The sequence below is a fragment of the Marmota flaviventris genome, chromosome 3 (assembly GCF_047511675.1).
Source record: "Marmota flaviventris isolate mMarFla1 chromosome 3, mMarFla1.hap1, whole genome shotgun sequence".
Classification (NCBI taxonomy): domain Eukaryota; kingdom Metazoa; phylum Chordata; class Mammalia; order Rodentia; family Sciuridae; genus Marmota; species Marmota flaviventris.
In genome coordinates this window covers 33972621-33993700 of record NC_092500.1, presented here as the reverse complement: position 1 = coordinate 33993700, position 21080 = coordinate 33972621, and the positions used below count along the sequence as shown (strand labels likewise).

Genomic DNA, 21080 nt, shown 5'->3' with positions numbered 1-21080 from the left:
ATAATTGTGTTTATTTAACACTGTCAGTTATACTAAGATCAATTTTTGTGAATAAAGCAGTAAAAATTAGCAACTGAGGTAGACATTGGTGCCAAAAAACCTTTAAATATATACAATGTAATTCAAAAAATGCAGAGAAAAATATAATGATGATTACTCTTTTTCAGTAGTTACCAAAATTTGACATTCATATTTTATATAAAAACAGGATCCTTTCCCTTTGATCAACTCATAAATAAAATTGAAATGTGGGCTTTCAAGTTACTTAGAATTTATTTTAAAAGTTTGAGTCTATTTACCTACTCTCACATACCCACTTTCTGTATTTAGATATGTATTAGTAATATCTGTGAATCTTGCACTTTTAACTCTGAAAATACATCTACATGTAATAAGACTTGGACTGGGGAGTTTAGAGTACGATAATATAATTTTCTACTTAAGGATTGTAACATAACACTTTCTAATAAGTAGTCACCTGCAGCTTCAACTGGGTGTTGAGAATGAATGCAAAACATACTTCAAGTGATACCAAGGAAATTATTTCACTAACTTAATTCTACCAAAATTTTAAAATGCTTTTTTTCCTTCTCTGTTATTAATATAAACTTCTTAACATCAACTTCTTCAGAAATAGATTTAAAAGAAATAGATTTATATTTAAAAGAAATATAAAAAATACACAAATGAAGGGTAAATACTCTTAGCTAAGTGCTCTTCATTTTTGAAATAAAATTAAAATTAAACAATATATGTATTAACATGGACCAGAAACTAGATCATGGTATTATTTCTTTGCTGACCTTAACACTGAATATTTCTGTGGACTATAGCAATTCATGTTCCTATTAATTAAACTGCTTCAGAAATTCATAAATCATTTTGTCATTGATGGTCCATCTGTTTTTTATTAGTGTATTTATGTGTTGCTAATGCCATCTTACTTAGGCACCAGGCTTGTCTAATCTATCTTTGGAAGTAAAAAAAGAGTTTTATACACTGAAATTTAACCAGTTGCTTTATGTACTTACTGTATGAGATTACATCAGTCTGGGTGTCATCCCAGCCCTCCAATCCCCCCACCCCCACTGAGGATGGAACCCAGGGGTGTTCTACCACTGAGCTGCACTGCAGGCCCTTTTTATTTTCTGAAGCAGGACCTCACTAAGTTTCTGGGGCTGACCTTGTTTTGCTATCCTCCTGCCTCAGCCTTTTGAGAAGCTGGGATTATAGGCCTAGTCTCTCTGGCATTTTCTAAGTAACATTTAATATTCTTCATCAAGATTTTTTAAAAACTGAGATTTTTCCTAAGTAATTAAATTTTTCTCTGCAAAAGTATTCAAAACCAAAGATAATGATCCAGAAAGACAATTTATTTCACTTTTGACAATCCTTGATTGCATATGTGATTATGGATATGGAGATTATATATATACAAATAACGGGATCCTTTCCCTTTGATCAACTCTCTCTCTCTCTCATATATATATCAGGAATAGAACCTAAGGGCGTTTAACTACTGAGCCACACCCCCAGCCCTTTTTTTCTTTTTTTTGAGACAGGGTCTTGCTAGATTACTTATGGCCTTGCTAAATTGCCAAGGCTGGCTTTGAACTTGCAATTCTCCTGCCTCAGCCTTCTGAGCCACTGGGATTACAGTCATGGGCCACCATGTTTGGCCATATGGGATTTTTTTTGGATCACCAAAGGATTCTAATCATTAGGCAGCAATCAAGCTGCAGTTTATGAAAAGACATGCAAACATTGTGAACTCTAGTGAACAGAGTAAATTATGTCCATATTGATTGCAATATCTCTTCAAGTTCTTTGAGAATAGGATAAATATGAATGTAGCTATCTTATTGAAGAAAGAGGATTTTCAGATAAAATGCCTAGGAATAAAACTGTAAAATGGGTCAATCCAATGTGGTAAACCTGAAAGTATATTGAAATAGATCAATGTATAGGGTCAGAAAATTGGTACAATCGATATAAAATTGGTGGATGATTGTCATAATAAGCAGGTTAATATTATCTCTACATTAGTAAAATCAATTCTATTTTTGCTTAATAACCTCTCCCAGAAGAAAATTCTGACAGTTGTGGAGAACTAGGTCTTTCTCTTTTCAAAGTTAATTCTAACCCATTTAAAAACATACTATAAAAAACTTAATCCCACTGGCATTATTCCTATATATGCAATAAACAACTACCAACCATGAAGAAGGACACTAAGTAGAAGGGATAAAATCATGAACAGAATGGATCTAGTTCTGACAACAGTGAAATTTACAGTAGTAAAAACAGACATTTTTTTTTTTAATTGCAGACATAGACTTAACTATGATTTTGATGGGCTACAGAGGAAAATTGCTAGATGCTGGGAGAAGGCAAGACCTTGTTTAGTCCAGCAGACTAAACATCTGCATTTCGAGAGCATTTATCAAATTACTGGGTCTCTTGAAACATGGGTCTTAGAAGCTCTGTGCCTTTCCTTGGATTTGCACTGTTTGAATTGTAGTTTGCTAAGCATGAAGCCATGATTGACCTATTGGTCAGAACTATCTTGTTTGTAAATGAGAATTCCACAATAGATGCAGATAGCCAATGTGGTAGATAACAGAGAACCTGATCTCTTGAAGACTATTATGACTTGCATTGAACTATCTTAACTCCAATCTTTGGGGTAACCAAATTTCTACCTACAGAGTCTTACTTGATGTATTCCCACATTCTTTCAGCATTTTTAGTCTGAGTGGAGTGCTACTATTGTATTCTAGGATGTTCCCTGAGGATAGATAGCCTTAGCACCTTGCATTATTTCTGCTCCAAAGTTAACATCTTGAGCAGGGAAAGCTTGGGAAATTCTTTTGTGCTGTCTAAGGTCTTCCACCACAAGGCAGAATATCATGTGGGGAGGGTGTGGTAGAGGAAAGGGGCTCAAGACATCACTCTGAGAAGCAGACAGTTTCCACTCACCTACTACAAAATATGTACCCCTATGGTATGTCCCCAGTGACCCACTTCCTTTGCTCACACCCTACCTAGCTACAGTTACCATCCTGTTAATCCCTATTAATGAATTAATTCACTGATTGGGTTAAAGTTCTCATAGCCCAGTCATTCATCCTTTATACTTTCTTGCATAGTTCATACATGAGGTTTTGGAGACACCTCAAATCTAAACCATAACAATACTCACATTGATTATTTATATTTGGACTTATTTCTAGGCTTTTAATTCACTTTTTAAGTAAAATTTTTTAGTGGCATAGAAGATACCAATCTTTTAATTTGTCCCCAATCTGGCCAATTTGGAACTCTAGCTGTCTAAGTTTGAATAGGGTCCTACTGTTCCAGGTCTGCTATTCTCTTTCCTCCCCATGGATAGCCAATACTACTTCTCTGTGATTATTCCTTTGAATTAACAATGACAAATTCAGGGGCTTTTTAAGGTCCCTCTAGAAGTCTGAATGCCTTTAGCCTTGTTTTGCCATAAACAGACTTAGAAGTAATTGTTCCAAATGGTCCTGAAGAAATTATAAAATTTAATTGAAATATATAAAATAGACAAAAATGGAAGGTTTATGGAAGGTTTAGCTTTATTTCAATGTGTTGACCAAATATCAGGTAAATTCATAGCCTTATTACAAGTCTAAAAAAAGTAGTTTTATTGAAAAATCAACATCACTATCAAAATAATCTGGAAAATTTTGAGAATTTAAGAGTTAAGAGGTCATTTTGAAAAACAGAACACTAACAAATATTAATGCCTATTTGAGATAGGTCATATGATCTAAAGTATCCAAATAGAGAGATAAAGGAAACAGTATAACTGACTATAAAATCAATCACCTCACACATTTTCCAATGGAATAAAAAGCTATCTATGAAAAGTAGGAGAAAATAGAAATTAATGTTTTAGGATATCAACAAAGGGATCAAAACTTTTCAGTAGTAAAATTGAAATAGCAGTCACTTACTACCTCTTTAACTCACACATCCCTTATCTTGGAATTCTATTTCTTTAAAAGGATAGAAAATTACCATAAAAGAACAAATACATTAATAGATTTGACTATGCAGACTATGAGTCCTTTGAGCCCAGAGCTGTGAGCTTTATCTCTTTTCCAAATATGGTGTTTTCTAGAATGCATTCAAGTAACACTTAATGGATGGATTCTAGTTGATCTTGTATACATGCTCTCCATCATTTGATGGTCGAACACTGATTCTTGAAGTCTTCCCACATGTTTGCTGCAGCCTGATAGGTTCTTCTCATTTGCCTTCTGGTCCCTGCCTGGTTTTAGAGATTGGCCACCTCTGTTTTGAGATTTTTGTAGAGGCATGCAAATGAGGACCTGCAGATCCCCTACTGGGTCGGGCTCCATGAGGGTACTCAAGTGCATGTGAATGATGATACTGTGTTTCTGGCATAAATGACTGAGTTGTATTGGGCCTGGAGAAGAAGTTAGATAAAAGGAGCCTATCTTGAGGCTGCTGATGGTTAGGCTCATCCACCACTGCACTTTGGGCTCCACTGGAATCACCATGGGGTTTCATTTGCCTTTGTGGCCCCACAGGGCTCAGGTGTTCCACTTCACTTGTGCCAATAGGTGGCAGTAGATTATTACGCCTCAGGGGTATTGGTGAGCCAGAGGAGAGCCAGTCAACTGCCAAAGGGACTTGTGATCCTCTGGGGATTTCTTCCACAGGTCTTGGTGTTCCAGTGCATAAGTGGCTTGTGCTGATTGGAGGAAGGGTACGTGGTGGGGGATTACCTATCCTGGCAGACTGCACTTTATATGACAGAGATGATGTACTAAGCTCCAAGGCTCGGTTTGGCCAATTTCGGGTTGAAAACATGGTACTGGACCCAGGCCTCATAAGTAGCTTGTCATCAAGATCTAGGAGCTTGTCAATTAGGTAGAGATTTCTTGGCTGTAGAGGCATCCCAAGGAGCCTATCTTGAGGCTGCTGATGGTTAGGCTCATCCACCACTGCACTTTGGGCTCCACTGGAATCACCATGGGGTTTCATTTGCCTTTGTGGCCCCACAGGGCTCAGGTGTTCCACTTCACTTGTGCCAATAGGTGGCAGCAGATTATTACGCCTCAGGGGTATTGGTGAGCCAGAGGAGAGCCAGTCAACTGCCAAAGGGACTTGTGATCCTCTGGGGATTTCTTCCACAGGTCTTGGTGTTCCACTGTGTAAGTGGCTTGTGCTGATTGGAGGAAGGATACGTGGTGGGGGATTACGTCTCCTGGCAGACTGCACTTTATATGACAGAGATGATGTACTAAGCTCCAAGGCTCGGTTTGGCCAATTTCGGGTTGAAAACATGGTACTGGACCCAGGCCTCATAAGTAGCTTGTCATCAAGATCTAGGAGCTTGTCAATTAGGTAGCGATTTCTTGGCTGTAGAGGCACCCCATGAATCAAGAGATCATTCGCATTTGGCTGATGACCACTTGCTTGACAGAGACTCATCAGATTCGAGGTGACAGACAGCATCTTGGACTGTGGCACTCGAGGTAACACCAAAGTATGTGGTTCACTCAGCACATAGAGACTTTCTGAATCTGGTCTGGTGACTGCAACATTACTCTCATCATCAGAAGCAAATCCTTCCCAGTAACTACGTGTCAATTGCTCCAAACAGCTCACAGTTTGGTTCCACACATTGTGAAACACATAAGCAAGAATGTCCTCTTTCATGCAGTAAAATGGATCAATGGGAGGGTACCCTAATTTCTGTTTCTTTGTAGCTGCTTCTGATTTATTTTCATGAAATCCCTCTTCCATATCTGTATTGTCGAAAGCTAGGTATTCCTCAACTATTCCTTCTGAGAAGATTATACAGTCTTCTTCTCTTTCCACAGCACACAAACCAGGGGATGTTGCTGAATCTCTTTCTTGAGACAAGGCTGCTTCATGTGAAGCTGAAATAGCAGGTGGGGATCTAGGATATAATCCATAACCTTCACTTGGAGTAATTATCTGTTTACCCAGAATCCTGAGGTGAGGAAAGCTAGATGTCCACTGTTGGCACTCTTCTTGTAGACTCTTGGTATGCACACTTGACTTTTGCTCATATAAGAGCTCATCAATGGCTGTGAACATGGCCTGGACTTTTTCAGTGGCATTTTTATCAAGTTCACCATATCCCCAGGAGAAGTCTGAGCTGCCTTCTGTAGAGATCCCTGTGCCACTATAACTTGGAAAAGCAGATCCTGAATTCCCAGTGTTGCCTGATGTTAAAGGTGATTCTTGAGTGAAGTCAGACTCACTTTGGGAACTTGTGTCTTTTTCATGGCCATCATTAGTAGAGGAAATTTCATCCATTTGCTCTGGAAGGGGATGATGATTAAGAGCATGTTTTGTTACTCCTTTCAGCTCCAAGGTCTGCGGCACCGCCTTCCAAGTATGGTGTTTTCTAGAATGCATTCAAGTAACACTTAAATATTTGCTTTGCTTATGTTAGAACCTGCAGTGGGAAAGGAAAAAAAAAAGTGTATTATGTAACATAAAGAAGGCACTTTAATTTGTGGTAAATGCATATGGAGATTAGTACTCGATGTTGAGAGAGAACATCGAAGGGATATTTAACCCAGTTGAAAAGGAGTAAGTTTCAGGGTGTTTTGCTGTGTTTATTTCTGCTAGAAGCAATGCCTTCTGTGTTTTAATTTTAGATTGAACCCAGGGCCTCACACATGCTGGATGAGCACTCTACCACTGAACCACAATCCCAGCCCAAGAAGATACTTTTTAATTGGGCACTCAGTTTTGTATATTTTGAGGTATCAAACTAAAATAGAGCTGTTTGGGTGGCAATTTATAATTGAGAGAGGGGACTGGGAATTAGAATGCTATTTCAGTAACCAAAATAAAATATAAAATAAATGATCTAATGACAACTTTATCATTTTTAATTTTTTTCCAGTCATTTCTAATCCATTCTTGGAATTTCCCAAACCAGCACACAGTCTTCTCTAACCCCTGCTCCTTCTGTGTCTATTATGACTTTATCTACTCTATTATCCAGTAACTCAGTAATTATCATAATGCCTGTCCTCCCATTATCTAGCTCATCCCCAGATCCTCCTGACCCTACACATGAAGTTTTGAACATACGCACATCTCTTTCTACCACACCAGCCTTATTCTAAGCACCTGTCATTTCTCACCTGAACTCTTCATTAGTCAGGAGAAACAACTATTCCATTTCTAGAATCCATTTTCTCTTTTATAGTCAGAGGGATCATTTTCCCTCTAGAACTCAACACTTTTTTAAAAAAAATTTTAATAGACAAATAATAATTGTACATCTTTATGGGGTAAAATGTGGTATTTTGATGTGGTTTCAGGTCAAACTAATGAAGCACCTCATATACTTATTCTTTGTGAGAATATTTAAAATCAACCTTTTTACTCATTTTGAAATATACAATCTATTATTAGATCACTAAAAAGAAAGATAACTATAGTACATAAAACTAAGCCTGTCTCTCCCTCATTTACATCGTTGAGTAAATACAAGAAAAGCAAAATCTTCCAACCTGGAAACTCTTCACAATGTTAGTAGTAAAAGAAAACATTTATTTATAAATAAGTATTAAGTGAGAATGTGATGCTCATCTTAGGCAGGTCCACTCAGAGACTAGAAAAGATAGAACTATCATTTTATTAGGCAATATAACCATTTATATCATAGCTTTCAAATTGATAATAATCAGTCTAAAGTAAGACTAATTAGACTTGGTAGCACCATGTACCACAAGTAGTTCACCTTAACTTTACCTTTTAATTGTGGTGAGTAAACTAGTGACCTTTATCCAAAGGGAAACCTGAAAGAACAAACAAGGCTCATCCTCAGAGAAAAAGCCCATTTACTGAGGAACAGCTCTGCTTATTTATAGAGCCAGGGGTGGTTTGACAGTTATGACAGTTTAACAGTTTAATGGTTTGACAGTTGGCATGGGGTACTTTCTGATTGGTGGGTAAGGATCATGTGAGTCAGCAGGGATCACCTTTGGACAGCTCTTCTGGGGGGGGGGGGGTAATGGGGAAGTTAGTCTTTGGAGCCAGGGCAACTCCCAACAAAACCAAATTTCTTATATCTTTAGTATGGGAAGAAGTTCTGTCACCTGGAACAGGTACTCACCAAGAGAGAGGGCCACTATCTCCTTTGATGTTTATATTTCAAAAAGATAGTCCCTGGTTCTTTGGGAAGATTCCTGGGTTGCAAAGCTGACAAAAGGAAAAAACAAACAAACAAACAAAACCCCACAACCTTCCAGCTTTCACAGGAATTTACATTTCAATTGCTAATCTTCTAAAGTAAATATAAATAAAAATGGGCAGAGAAATCATTTCCTTTATTTTCAGCATGGATAACTAAGCTTCTTATTTTTAGTTTTTAGCTTTTGATGTTAACACCAAAAACATTTTCATATTTTCCTGTCTTGCTAGGATAAAATCCAGTGAAATTTTAAGGGGCCTGTATGGTGGCAGGATCCCCTGGCCTCTCTGGCTATCTTGCTCCATGCTCCCCTCTCAAACATTTTCAGCTACATTGTTCTTATTTTATCAGAATTCATCCCACATTGCTTAGCATAACAAAAATACTTTTCTGTTTCACCATCCCTTCACCTGAGTTAGAATTCCTTATCTTTTTCATTTCATCTTCAATGTTCCTTTCATTAACAGCTGCCTGTTGCAGGAGATTTTTAGCTTCAAAAACACAAGGGCTGTATCAGTTTTTGTTGACTATTGCTTTATGCTGGGTTCAAAGTATTTCTTTTTGGCAAAGAAAATAAGTACCTTACTAATCTTTTGTGATGAATGGGTAAGAAAGAATAATATGAAAATTAAGTTATTAAAAAAGAAAAGATAATATGATTCAATATTAAAAATCTGGAGGTCAGAAACTTTTTAGGATTAAGGGATTGGAAAAAATAAGACTGTAGAACTAATGTCTTTAACAAAGAGAATGACAAATTTGATATAACATGTCTCATGTGTACATAGGCATACTCACACATATAAGTCAAAAGTCAGATAATAGAGGGAAACATACACCAATGGTTGAGTTGTTGTATTGTGAAACATTGTCAGAGTTTATTTTATAAATAATTAACTAGAAGATCCAGATGAGATTGAGATAACTTCTAACCATAGAAAAAAATGTCACCTGTAAACTAAGCAGTGCACATTAAAACGAGATGCCATATTTAATAGTTCTTATACTTTTTAATATGGATGGAGATAGAGTGAAACAGAAACTTTCTTACATTGCAAACAGAAATATAAATTTGTATAACTGTTTGCAAAATGATTTGTCAGTATTTTTCAGGAACCCTGAAATATTTGTACTCTTTGATCAAGTAAATCAACTTTAAAAAAAAAATAATGTTATTGTATTTTTTATACCTTTATTTTATTTATATGGTGCTGAGGATCAAATCCAGTGCCTCACTCATGGTAGGCAAGTGCTCTACCACTGAGCCCAAGCCCCTGCCCCAGTAAATCAACTTTTGACAGTTTACCTAAAGGTTGTATTCTGAAACTCAGAATACAACTCAGTGTTTCCTATTTATAATTCACTTATGATAGTATAAAGCTGGAAATAATCTTAATATTCAAAATTGGAAGAATGTCTTATTAGTTTATGAAATTTATATATTAATGGGGTAAATTTCTGTGTAAGCATAAGGTGTTTGAAATAATATGGGGAATTTGTTTTTCTGTGTTATTTTTTTATGATTCCCAGATAATGCACAAACATTGTAAATTAATAACAGAACCAGCATTCTATTTACTGAGACCTGTATCAAAAGCAAAAACATTAAACAGGAAAGACTTGTTGAAAACATACTTTATATACAAGTCATCTTCAAAATCTCCTACTTAGGTGAGCTCAATTTAAGGAAAATATTCAGTGAATTTTTTTTTTCAGGTAAAACAGTCAAATCAAGGTAACTGCTTGTTGAATTCAGCATGTAGTTTTTTTGCCCTTAGCTAATAGCCTGTTTAGTTTTGGTTCTGTTTTCCTGGAAAATTATTGACCAGGTTTCCAAAGACATCAGAGATTCCAGTAAGTGACACATTACGTGGCTTATTGCACTGGTTGTGAAAATATTATCCCTCCCATTTTCCTGCGAATGCTGTAGGCCAAAAAAAAAAAAAAAAAAAAAAAAAAAGTCAAAAAGCCAGCAAAAACTACGCAGAATAAAAACAACACAAACAAAAATTGTTCAGACACATAGACTATCCACCTAAGGCCTGATTTTCAAAATCAGATATGGCATTTTTACTTTATGATGTTTAAACACTGATAATAAGGATTTTTTTAAACTTAGCTGTTTGATTCTGTTTGGCTTCAATGACTCGAATATGCACATTTTTATATGATTTGTGAAAATTATATGTACAATTTCTTCAGCAGTGGTTGTAATGTGGAGCTGCTTTCTTTGGTTTCATGACATGATGTCATTTTTCTCATTAGGAATAAAAATCAATCCCTCACTCAATTATACTGTTAGCTTGCAGTTGAAGAGAAGTTTATAGAAAGTGTAAGACATCATCCACTTTGCCAGGTGACAAAAATGAGATAAAATATTGCAGAACATTCCTTGGCAGCATATGCATCACCATTTGCCACATAAGAATAATTAGATCTTATTGTGTTTTTCTTAATAATTTTGAAAGGAATAATTTGATAAAGAAGTTTGATTTCATTGACAGTGAAAGAGGCATCTTGGGATAGTGAATATATTTTCACTTGAAAGAATGTAGATAAATGAACAGCAGGTTTGTTGACCTTCTTAAGTAATTACCTGATTTGATTCACCAATAATGCTTCACACATATCAAACTTGTTTTTCACATCCCTTCCTAATCTTATACTTTTCTTTTAGCATCATTTTCATGAAATTAAGTGGGCACATGTATGCAAAATAGAATTACTCTGCTATTAGTGAATAAATATGTGCCTGCTGAGCCAGATAGTCATTTTTCTTTTCAGTGTGTTCTTTTTTTCTACAGAGATCATGTTTAGTTCTAAAGTTTGCATGAGAAGAATATCCACAGGGGCCATGAAAATTTACATCTTTACTATTCCTTAAGTCCAAGCTGCATTGTTTACCACTATGGTTACATTCCTTCAGAAATGGAGTAAGATGTTATTTGCTATGTTTTCAAAATAAATTCACTTTCAAGATTATGACAAAAATTCAAATACTACTAGAATTCTTGGGAAAATGAGATGTTATGCCATTTCTATGTCTTTGCTAAATAGTAATGTTTTAGTTTTATTAACGATATGGAGACTCCTGAAAAGAAAATATCATTCCCTCCCTCCCTCCCTCCCTCCCTCCCTCCCTCCCTTCCTTCCTTCCTTCCTTCCTACTTTCCCCTCTGTCTCCCCTACCCCAGCCACTTCTGACTCTTTCTTTTTCTTTCTTTCCTTTTTTCTTTTTTTTCCTGCTTATTCTACTTAGGTTTAAGAAAGAGGTTGGTATTGGATAGGCATCTTTGTAATGACCTGATGAAATATGCAGAAAGGACAATGGATTTGGAAAGAGTTTGAAATTCATTGTGTTTATAAGTGTTTCTGATAATCTAAAATTTTTAATATAATGTCCTGTTTCCTATTGCATTCTGAAATCCCCAAATAAATCACACTTGATTTGATATGTTATAGGCACAATCATGTAAGGATATCAACCAGGCCGTCTTCATAATAAAACAGGAAACTTAATAGCAAAGGATGTGGCAAAATGGATATAGTGAAACTCCTTGGGGAAGCAAGCCTCAGGCCTTTTAATTTGTTGTGAAAGCATTTTTTTTTTTTAATGTGGCTTCAATTACAACCTTCAATGGCTATTCTATAAATTAATGTAATTGGTAAACTTTTTTGGTTGTTGTTTGTCGTGAGTCACAGAAAAACTGAGATGGTAAGGAGCTGCAGGAAGAGACTTAGAGGAAGCATTGTTCCATATTTAGGAGGGGACTTAATCCTAAAGAGGGGGGTTCCCTGCCACAGGGAACCTTACTGCAAATGCTAGATAATTAATGTTTCATGGACGATGTCAAAGGTGGCTGTCCTGGGAAGAGAAGGTGATGGTGGCCTCTAAGGGGATTCCTATTTAACTTTGGATCATTCTCCTTTATGTGTCCCTATCATACAAAAACTGCAGTCACTCAAATCTTAATGAAATAGCAAAGTAGTCAAAGTTTATTTTTGTGATTCTCTTACTCCACACCACAATCCCACTCCTTTGAAAACAGTCCTCCCATTTTGAACATCTTCAAAACCCCCACATCTTCCTGCCACAGGCTGATGATTCTCCTACTCCATCTCTTCCTTCTGTTTACACTGACAATTCCAAGTATCAAATCTATGTGTTGGTCTTCAAACAAAAACAAAAATAGCCCTTTTGTTCAGTGTCTTTGTATTATCATCTGAAGAAAATGATTCAACAGACCTTACAGATTTAAGACAGGATGGAGGACCCCAGGGGTTATTTAAGCCTGAGTTAATTCCCATCCATCTCTTGATTTCTGATGAGTAAAATGCAGCAAGATGTAAAAATAGAAGTTTACTGATATATGGCTGCATGTTGGGTACATTGAGTGCTGTAATATTGATCTCTCCCTTAAAAGTGAGATATTGGTAACGTATAGGGACACTATAAGACAATAGGGCAGAAACTGTCATAACTCCGGTCTACACTGCAAGAGAGGAAGACTCATAGACATCATGAAAAAACAAGGGAAGAAAGTGCCTCAAACAAACCAAGATACTACAACAATAGAATCCATAGATAGTGAAGTAGGTGAAATGTCAGAGAAGGAGTTCAGAATATACATAACTAAAATGATTTGGGAATTAAAGAATGACCTAAGTGAGCAGATACAGGCAAAAACGGATCACTCCAACAGAGAGATGAGAGCAAATACAAGTTGCAGGAAAAAAGAGAAATAATTGAAATGAAAGAAACAATAAGCCAATTTAAAAACTCAATAGATAGCATCACTAACAGACTAGATCACTTGCAATTCAGGACCTCAGACAATGAAGATACAATATACAATCTTAAAAATAAAGCTGACCTCACAGAGAAGATAGTAAGGAACCATGAACAGAATATCTAAGAATTATAGGATACCATCGAAAGACCAAATTTATGAGTTATCGGGATCGAGGAAGGTTCAGAGATTCAAACCAAGGGAATGTACAATCTCTTCAATGCAATAATAGCAGAAAAATCCCCACGCATGAAGAATGAACTGGAAAATCAAATACAAGAGGCCTATAGGAAACCAAATGTACAAAATTACAACAGATCTACATCAAGACATGTTATAATGAAAATGCCTAGCATACAGAATAAGATAGAATTTTAAAGGCTGCAAGAGAGAACAATCAGATTACCTATAAGGGAAGTCCAATTCAGATCTCAGCAGATTTTTCAACCAAGACTCTCAAAGCCAGGAGATCCTGGAACAATACATACCAAGCTCTAAAAGGTAACAGATGCCAACCAAGAATCTTATATCCATCAAAATTAAGCTTCAAATATGACAATAAAGTAAAAATCTTCCATGACAAACAAACGGTAAAAGAATTTACAGCAAGAAAGCCCACACTATAGAACATTCTTGGCAAAATATTCCATTGTTTTTTTAATAAAAAAAATAAATAAAAATCTGTAAAGGGAAGAACTACAAAAGGAAAAGCCAACCAAAGGAGAGACCGAGTCAAGCTAAATATCAAAAATAAACAAAAATGACCTGTAATACAATTCATGTCTCTTTCAACTTTTTGATAAATTTTTACACATAAAAATTTAAACTACAATATCATCTCATTTTTCAGGTTTTTGTTTATTTCATATTTTTTATTTCCCATTTCTCCTCACAAAGTTATATAAATATGTTTTCTAAAAGTGTTAGCATTTTATATGTTATATTTTAATATGTAATTAATCTAGTATGTGTATATACATTGCCTGTGATATGAGATGAGGTATACTTTACTCTCTTATAATTAAAAAGCCATTATTTAAGATTCAAAGATGGAAAAGATCAATCAGAGGAAAAATTGTTTACTAAGGTATTTATAAAGATAAGGGCAAGGTTGAAGGTAACTAATAAATTTTGTGAAGCACCTTTTCTTCTGTAAACTTGGAGAGGTAGGAGGTGAAGTAAGAGAGAGCCATTATGAAAAACTTGTAGGGGAAGGTGACCGAACTGAAGTTATTCCCACTAAAAGCATGTAGAAACCAACTCACCGTCTATAATAGAGTCTTATAGGAAGGAATAAAACTCCTTGCTCTACTCTTGTATATTTTAAGTTTATCTCTTTGGTGTCCCTTTCTGATAGAATGCAACAAGAAACCACATAACAAGGAGACTTATCATGCAGCCTACAGCATGTGTCTCATCCAAAGGTGAAAGATGGATAAAGGAGCCAATAGGGCAGCCATTGGTTACATGAGGCCACTGAGTATTTGAAATGTGTATAGTCTAAATTGAGGTGTGCTATGTGTTAAATAGACATTAGATTCCAAAGAATTACTAGGACTAAGAAAATGAACATGAAATATCTTGCTAACAATTATTTTCTTTGCAAATGATATTGGTTATCCATTGGGTTAAATGAAATATATTAAAATTAATTTCTCTATTTGTTTAAAAAAAAGAAGGAAAGGAGAACAAGGTAACATTCTGTACCTTGCTGGTAGTACCATGTATCCATATATACATGTTGTCACTTTTTATATTTTTGTTATCAAAATACATATAACTATAAAGTAAATGGGGTAAATTGTATCATATATAAATTATATCTCAACAAACATGACTTTAAAAAGAAATCTAGTTTATGAAGTGTTTTAACAGTTTTGGGCACACACTAACGACCTGATAAATAATGACTATTATTATGATTCATTAAAACAACCAGCATCAAGCTGTTTCATAGTCAGGTAGGAAGGGGGAGAAATAGACAAACTCTAGATAGAGTGGGAGGGGAAGGGAGGGGACATGGGGTTAGAAATAATGGTGGAATATGATGGACATGATTATCCAAAGCACATGTATGAAGACAGGAATGGTGTGTATATACTTTGTTTCCAACCAGAGATATGAAAAGTTGGTCTCTATATATGTAATATGACTTATAATGCATTCTGTTGTCATATAAAACAAATTAGAATAATAAAATTTGAAAAAAAGCTAAGAAATGGAAAAAACGTAACTATAAATGGCTACATTTGGACAATGGCTATGATATTGGACAGTGCCACCATTTGAGTCTCTTCTCCTTCCAGCCTTAAATATGAGCATGACTCCAGGCTATTTTTGATTTCCTGCCTTTAAGCATTCCTTTGAAGCCCATCTGCTGGTTTTTAAATTTTTTTGTTTTTGCTTTGTTTTTGTTTCTTTGTTTAGTAATGGGGATTGAACCCATGGGTGTTTTACACTAAGCTAAATCCTCAGCATTTTTTCTTTTATTTGTTACTAGGGATTGAACTCAGGGGCACTCAGCCACTGAGCCACATCCCAGCCCTATTTTGTATATATGGAAAGGGTCTGACAGAGTTGAGGATGGCTTGGAACTCTTGATCCTCCTGCCTCAACCTCCTGAGATGCTGGGATTACAGGAGTGGGTCACCTCGCTCAGCTTTTATTTTTAAACAGTGTCTTACAGGGTTGTTAAAATTCTAAATTTCCCAGGCTGGCCTGAAACTTGCGATCTTCCTGCCTCAGCCTTCCCAGTCCCTGGGGCTTAACTTTAGAGAGGTGGGCTGGAATTGCAGGAATGTTGAGCTTCCACTGAGCCTACAAAATCCAGTGTGATGGTGCTTACCTGTAATCACAGAGACTCACAGGAGTGCTGAGGCAGGAGGGGTCACAGTTTGAGGCCAGCCTCAGCAATTTAGTGAGAACCTTTCTCAAAAAGTATAAAAAAGGTGGGTGATGTAACTCAATGATAGAACACGTCTGAGCACCAAAATCCTCAGTATTAAAAAAATAATAATAATAGAGTTGGTAATTGTATTAGGTGGTAATTGGCCCTGCTAAATTTTATTGGTATGAATTTCATAGTCCTAAGGGTAAACATGTCTTAATAAGATAATAGCTACAGATGCTTTTTTGCCAAATAAGCATAATATTACAGGGCAGTATCCAATACACATTTTTAATAAAATATTTCACGGTATGCTATCTCTATATAAGAAATCGCTGCAACGTTTTTGGCTGAAAAAAATTGTGCTGACAAAATTGCAGTCTAGTCAGGAATTGACAGGATGGTGCTTCTCTAGCCACCTGAATTTCATTAGAGAGGACTTGACTAGAAATGGAATATCTGCTTCCAAGATGGCTGACTCATGGGTAGCACATGATGGTTAGCACATTGGTGCTGCCTGTTACTGGGAGACTGAGACTGTAGACCTGGGATTTTAGTTCTACTCCAGGAGGGCTTTTAAACAGAAATGTTTGGACTTTCTTACATAGTAAGTATTCCAAGAGACAGCAAGTGGAGGTAGCTACAAACTTAATACCCGGGCCCAGAAATCTACATGATACAGCTTCTACCATATGCTATGGGTCAAAACAGTTAAAGAGACTGTCCAGATAAAGAGAGTTACTTTTTCAACCACTTCTTGATGTGATGAGTATCAAAGAATTGAACATGTTCTTCTTACTTCACAATAAGCCAGCAAGAAAGATGACTTATGGGTTTGATTCCCAAGAAGTCTTTGGGTGAATATGTCAGCTGTAGAGATTCTGAATTGGAACTATGTTCTGAGACTGAAACAAAATAAAACACCACACAACGCAAAACAACAAAATAACTTAAATAAGCAATAAGACATTTAGAACAAAGGAATCTCAGAGGATACAGAATGAATAGAAGACTAAAGGCCAAGTGACCTTCCCCAACCCTATAAACTCCTAGCTTTTGGCCTGTGTACACTGTAAAAAACTTAGTTGCTTTACAGAAGATAAAAACATGAATCAGTTCAGTTGCTTAATATTAGAAGTTCTGTCTCACATAAAGGCATTTCAAAACGCAGCTTGACAAAATCTAGAGATTCCGGCACCAACTAGGCTCCCTCCACATACCAGGACTAGTGGATCCTATTCAAGACTCGGCCTTGGACCTCAGACCCTGTTTCTGGAGACTCCTTTCAGGGAGAAGGAAAGCAGGAGATGTACACAGACCCTTGGATGTGTCACTCTCTCTCCTATGATCTGCCTCGTGTCTGTGCTTCACTGTTCATGAGGCTAAAGTGTGGGTCCTGTTTTGTCACAGGGCACAAATATGCTTTCATGAGTGGTGGGATCCTGGGGCGAATCCCAAAGACAAGCATGTGTAAACACACACACACACACACACACACACACACACAGAGTAGGCGCTCAATAAGGCCTCTGGAATAAATAAGAACTCTAAGGCTTGCAGAGTTCTGTGACATGTCCATAGTAACTCAAAGGGTCAGTGGAAGAGAATGGATCTGAATTGAGTCTTCTGACCCCATGGTCAGCCTCGAATCCACATTCAAAGCACAGTCTACATCCCTCTTGTTCTGCTCTGAATCTTCCCAGTCCCCAGAGAGCTTCTAACTTGAAGGCTTGAACCTCAGGGGAGCAGTACTCTCTGTTGGGGTCCTGGGGTAGGTGAATGATCAAAGGCGCTGTAAAAGGCGCTTTGAGTTCACAAATGGATGGAGACATTGGTGATTGTGTATCTTGGTGGGCTAGGGGTAAATGGTAGATATATTAGGATGTGGGCCCAGCAGGAGGAGATAGGTCACTGAGGACATGATCTCTGGGTGCATGTTTTGTCCAGAGCACCTCCCCTTCTCCACTCTCTTCATCAGGGACCAACAGGGTCAGAAGGTGCCCCACAGGGTCTGCACTGCTGGCCCCCAGGCAGCTCAAGAGCCTCCCACCTTCCCAAGCACTTGAGAGTCCTTGTTTGCCCAGGGGACCTACGGGGACCTCCAGAGGACCCAGGAGTCCCTCTTGCCTTGCTCTATCCCCAATACTACAGAACCACCCCTTCACTCTAATGGATGGTGGCCCAGCCCCAACTCGGAGCAGGATGCAACCCAGACAAATCTCCCTGGTCCCCCTGAAAGCATCCAAGCAAGGAGATCTGTGAGGAAGAGACATTTATTAAAAACCAGCCATGTCTGCCATGGCAGAAACAGGGGACAGAGGAGAGCACAGCGGGGGGAGGGGCATCCCAGGAAAAGGATTCCCAAATCTTTCTTGCAGACCAGGGAGGGAGTTGGTGGTAGAGCACTTGTCTCCAGGCATCCTGTCCCCAGCAGGCCCTCTGGACTGGAACTCATAGGAAGGAGGTGCCTGCAGGTGGCACGCCTCTATGGAGCACCTGCGCCATGCTGATCTGATCCTTGCCACTGGCTGAGGGGAAAGACACGGACTGGCCTGAGCCTGAGCGCATCACGCCCCCTTCTTGGTACCCACCCAGGGACAGTGGGTTATGTCCTGGGGAAGGCCATCAGGGATGGCGCAAGGGCCGCATCAGGCTGCACCCACTCACCTGCTTGGCTGCGCCTCCATCTCAACTGGCTACCATCTCAGGAACAACTTTTTTTTTCAGTCTGCGTGACAGCCCTTCTGGGGTCCGAGCCACCCCGTTTTCCTGCCTGGGCCCTGTCCTGGGGGCCGCCACGCAGCAACAGCACATTCGTGTGAGGCAGGCGAGGATCCTCCTGGCCACCCTCCGCCAGGCCTTGGTGCCTTCCTGAGAGGAGCCCGCTGTCCCTCCTTGGGCTTGCTGCCTGGGGAGGGCCTGCTCTCCTCCTGACACTCCCTGGGGGCTAATGCTGCCCTCCACCTGTGACCTATGGCCTCCAGACCCAGGGCCAGGAGGCAGGGCGGCAAGGTCCTGCTGTGGGGCCCTGCCGGGGGCAGCTGGGCTCTGGGCCTGCAGGCTGGGGAGGGCCAGGGCAGGCAGGCTGCCTCCCTTGCTGCCCCTCTGCCCGGGCCACAGGTGCTCCCCACGCGGCTGCTGTACAGCTGGCACGACCCGCCTGGATTGAGAGGTGGGTTTGCTGGCGCTCCTCTGGCGGGGCAGGGTGGCTGGGAGAGAACCCGCAGAGGACCTGGGCTGCAGCCCCGAGTGCACAGACCTCCTCTGGACCGTGAAGCCCACCCCCTGCGTGTGCTGGTGCCTGAGCAGGAGATAGGTAGCCATGGCTTCATCAAACTTTTGGCCCTTCAGGGACATCCAGGTGTCAGTGAGGTTGAAACCCAGGTCAAGCATGACCTTCACTGTGGAGGGATCTGGGCCGAAGCGGCGATGGGACTTCCAGGTAGCAATCTCAAAAGGCCACTGACCCCATTTCAGCCACTCGTGGGTCGCGACTTGGGCCATGCTGGGCCTGTCCATGGTGTCCACGGTCAGCATGTCCGCCACCAGCTCCTGAGCGTTGAAGGACAGGTGGGCCGGTAAGACCCAGGAGCGGTGCAGCACCTGGTCCCTCAGCTCCTCGAAGGTGTCCCCTTTAAAGGGCAGGTGCCCCGTCAGCATCAAGTAGAGGACAACACCCAGGCTCCACACGTCCACCGGGGGCCCGCTGTACGCCCCCGGGAGGAACATCTCTGGGGCCCAGTAGGTGATCGTGCCGCACACCGTGTGCAGCAGCTCTCCCCGCCTGAACTGGCCGCTGACGCCAAAGTCGCACAGCTTGATGCGGCCTTGCGCGTCCAGCAGGATGTTCTCCGCGTTCACGTCCCTGTGCACGATGCCCTTGGCGTGGCACATGCGCAGGGCGCTGGCCATCTGCTCGAACAGACCCCGCGCCTCCTGCTCAGGCAGGCCCACCCCCTCTGGGATGTACTGCAGCAGCTGGCCCCAACCAGCGTACTCCATCACCAGGTACACGCAGTCAGCCGTCTCCACCACCTGGAACAGCTGCACCACGCTGGGGTGGTCCACGGCCTTCATGATGGCCACCTCGGCCTGAAGGAAGGCCGGGTCCAGCTGGCCCTTGCGCACGGTTTTCATGGCCACCTCCGCCCCCGTCAGGATGTGGCGGGCTAGCCTCACGGTGCCAAAGCTGCCCTGCCCGATGCACCTCAGCACCTCATACTGGCCCATCAGGGCATCCTCCGAGGATGAGCTGGCCTCCAGGCCCCGCTGGGGGCTCCTGGGCGCCCTACTCTGACTCTCACTACTTTCTCTAGGCATGAGGAGCGGCCACGCCACCCGAGGATGCTACCTTAAAACAACAAACAAAACCAACAAACAAAGCAAGACTAAAACAACAAAACAACACAACAACACCCCAAATCAAAAAAAACAAGACACAAACCAGAACCGCCAAACCACCAACCAACAAATGCTCTAACTAGCTGGGAGTCCACCACCAAGGTCACACAGGTCACCATCAAGAGCTTCCTGCACAGTGGACGAAGCCCAGCTGTCGCCGCTGCCTTTTATAGAGCCCGCGGAATGCCCTGACAATCGCCCCTTGTGAGGTCACGGCCACAAATGGCCCTGTGCGCCCTGCCTGGCCCATGGTGCTCCTCTCCCTGGGGGTTCTGGCCCCCAGGACCTTGGCACTGGTCATGATGTGAAGATCAAAGTCCACAAGCTCACAGATAGGTGCGTCCTGCCCACCCACAGTGTCTTGCGCACCTACCAAAACCTGTAGTGGGCTCCAAGGCCCTGGCGTGTCTGGTCCCAACACCCACAGCTCCTTTGGCCTTCGGCCCATAGCACCTCCACTCTCCTTTGTCTGCCACCTCAGGGAGGTTGGTGTCCTAATGTGGTGGCCCTTCACTCACATCACCACACCCTCACACAATGCCCTGTCCCCTAAGACACCCGGGTCTTAGCTTCTTCACTCCAACGGGGCTGAGAGCAAACGAGCCTTGGTCCACATTTCCCCCAGAATTTCTGAGACACTTCCCTCTCTAGGAACCCTGGAACCCCCAAGGCAGTGGTTTCAACTAAAAGCGATCCAGGACACACTTGTAGGCCACCAATGGGTCCTGCCTTGGGACAGAGAAACACAGGTGTGCCCAGA

General features: G+C 40.3%; 2 protein-coding genes across 2 annotated transcripts; both read right to left on the bottom strand.

Moving 5' to 3' along the window:
• Positions 1–4212: 4212 nt before the first annotated feature.
• On the bottom strand, positions 4213–6447 carry LOC114082603 (primary cilium assembly protein FAM149B1-like). The gene is made up of 2 exons (XM_071609152.1): positions 5259–6447; positions 4213–4781 (listed from the first exon to the last, which is right to left on the bottom strand). The coding sequence occupies exons 1-2, from the start codon at positions 6445–6447 to the stop codon at positions 4279–4281; spliced, it is 1692 nt and encodes a 563-aa protein (XP_071465253.1). The 3' UTR covers positions 4213–4278.
• A 12160-nt stretch (positions 6448–18607) lies between these two features.
• On the bottom strand, positions 18608–20239 carry LOC139705072 (sperm motility kinase Z-like). Its single transcript, XM_071609271.1, has one exon. The coding sequence runs from the start codon at positions 20237–20239 to the stop codon at positions 18608–18610; it is 1632 nt and encodes a 543-aa protein (XP_071465372.1).
• Between the last annotated feature and the right edge of the window lie 841 nt (positions 20240–21080).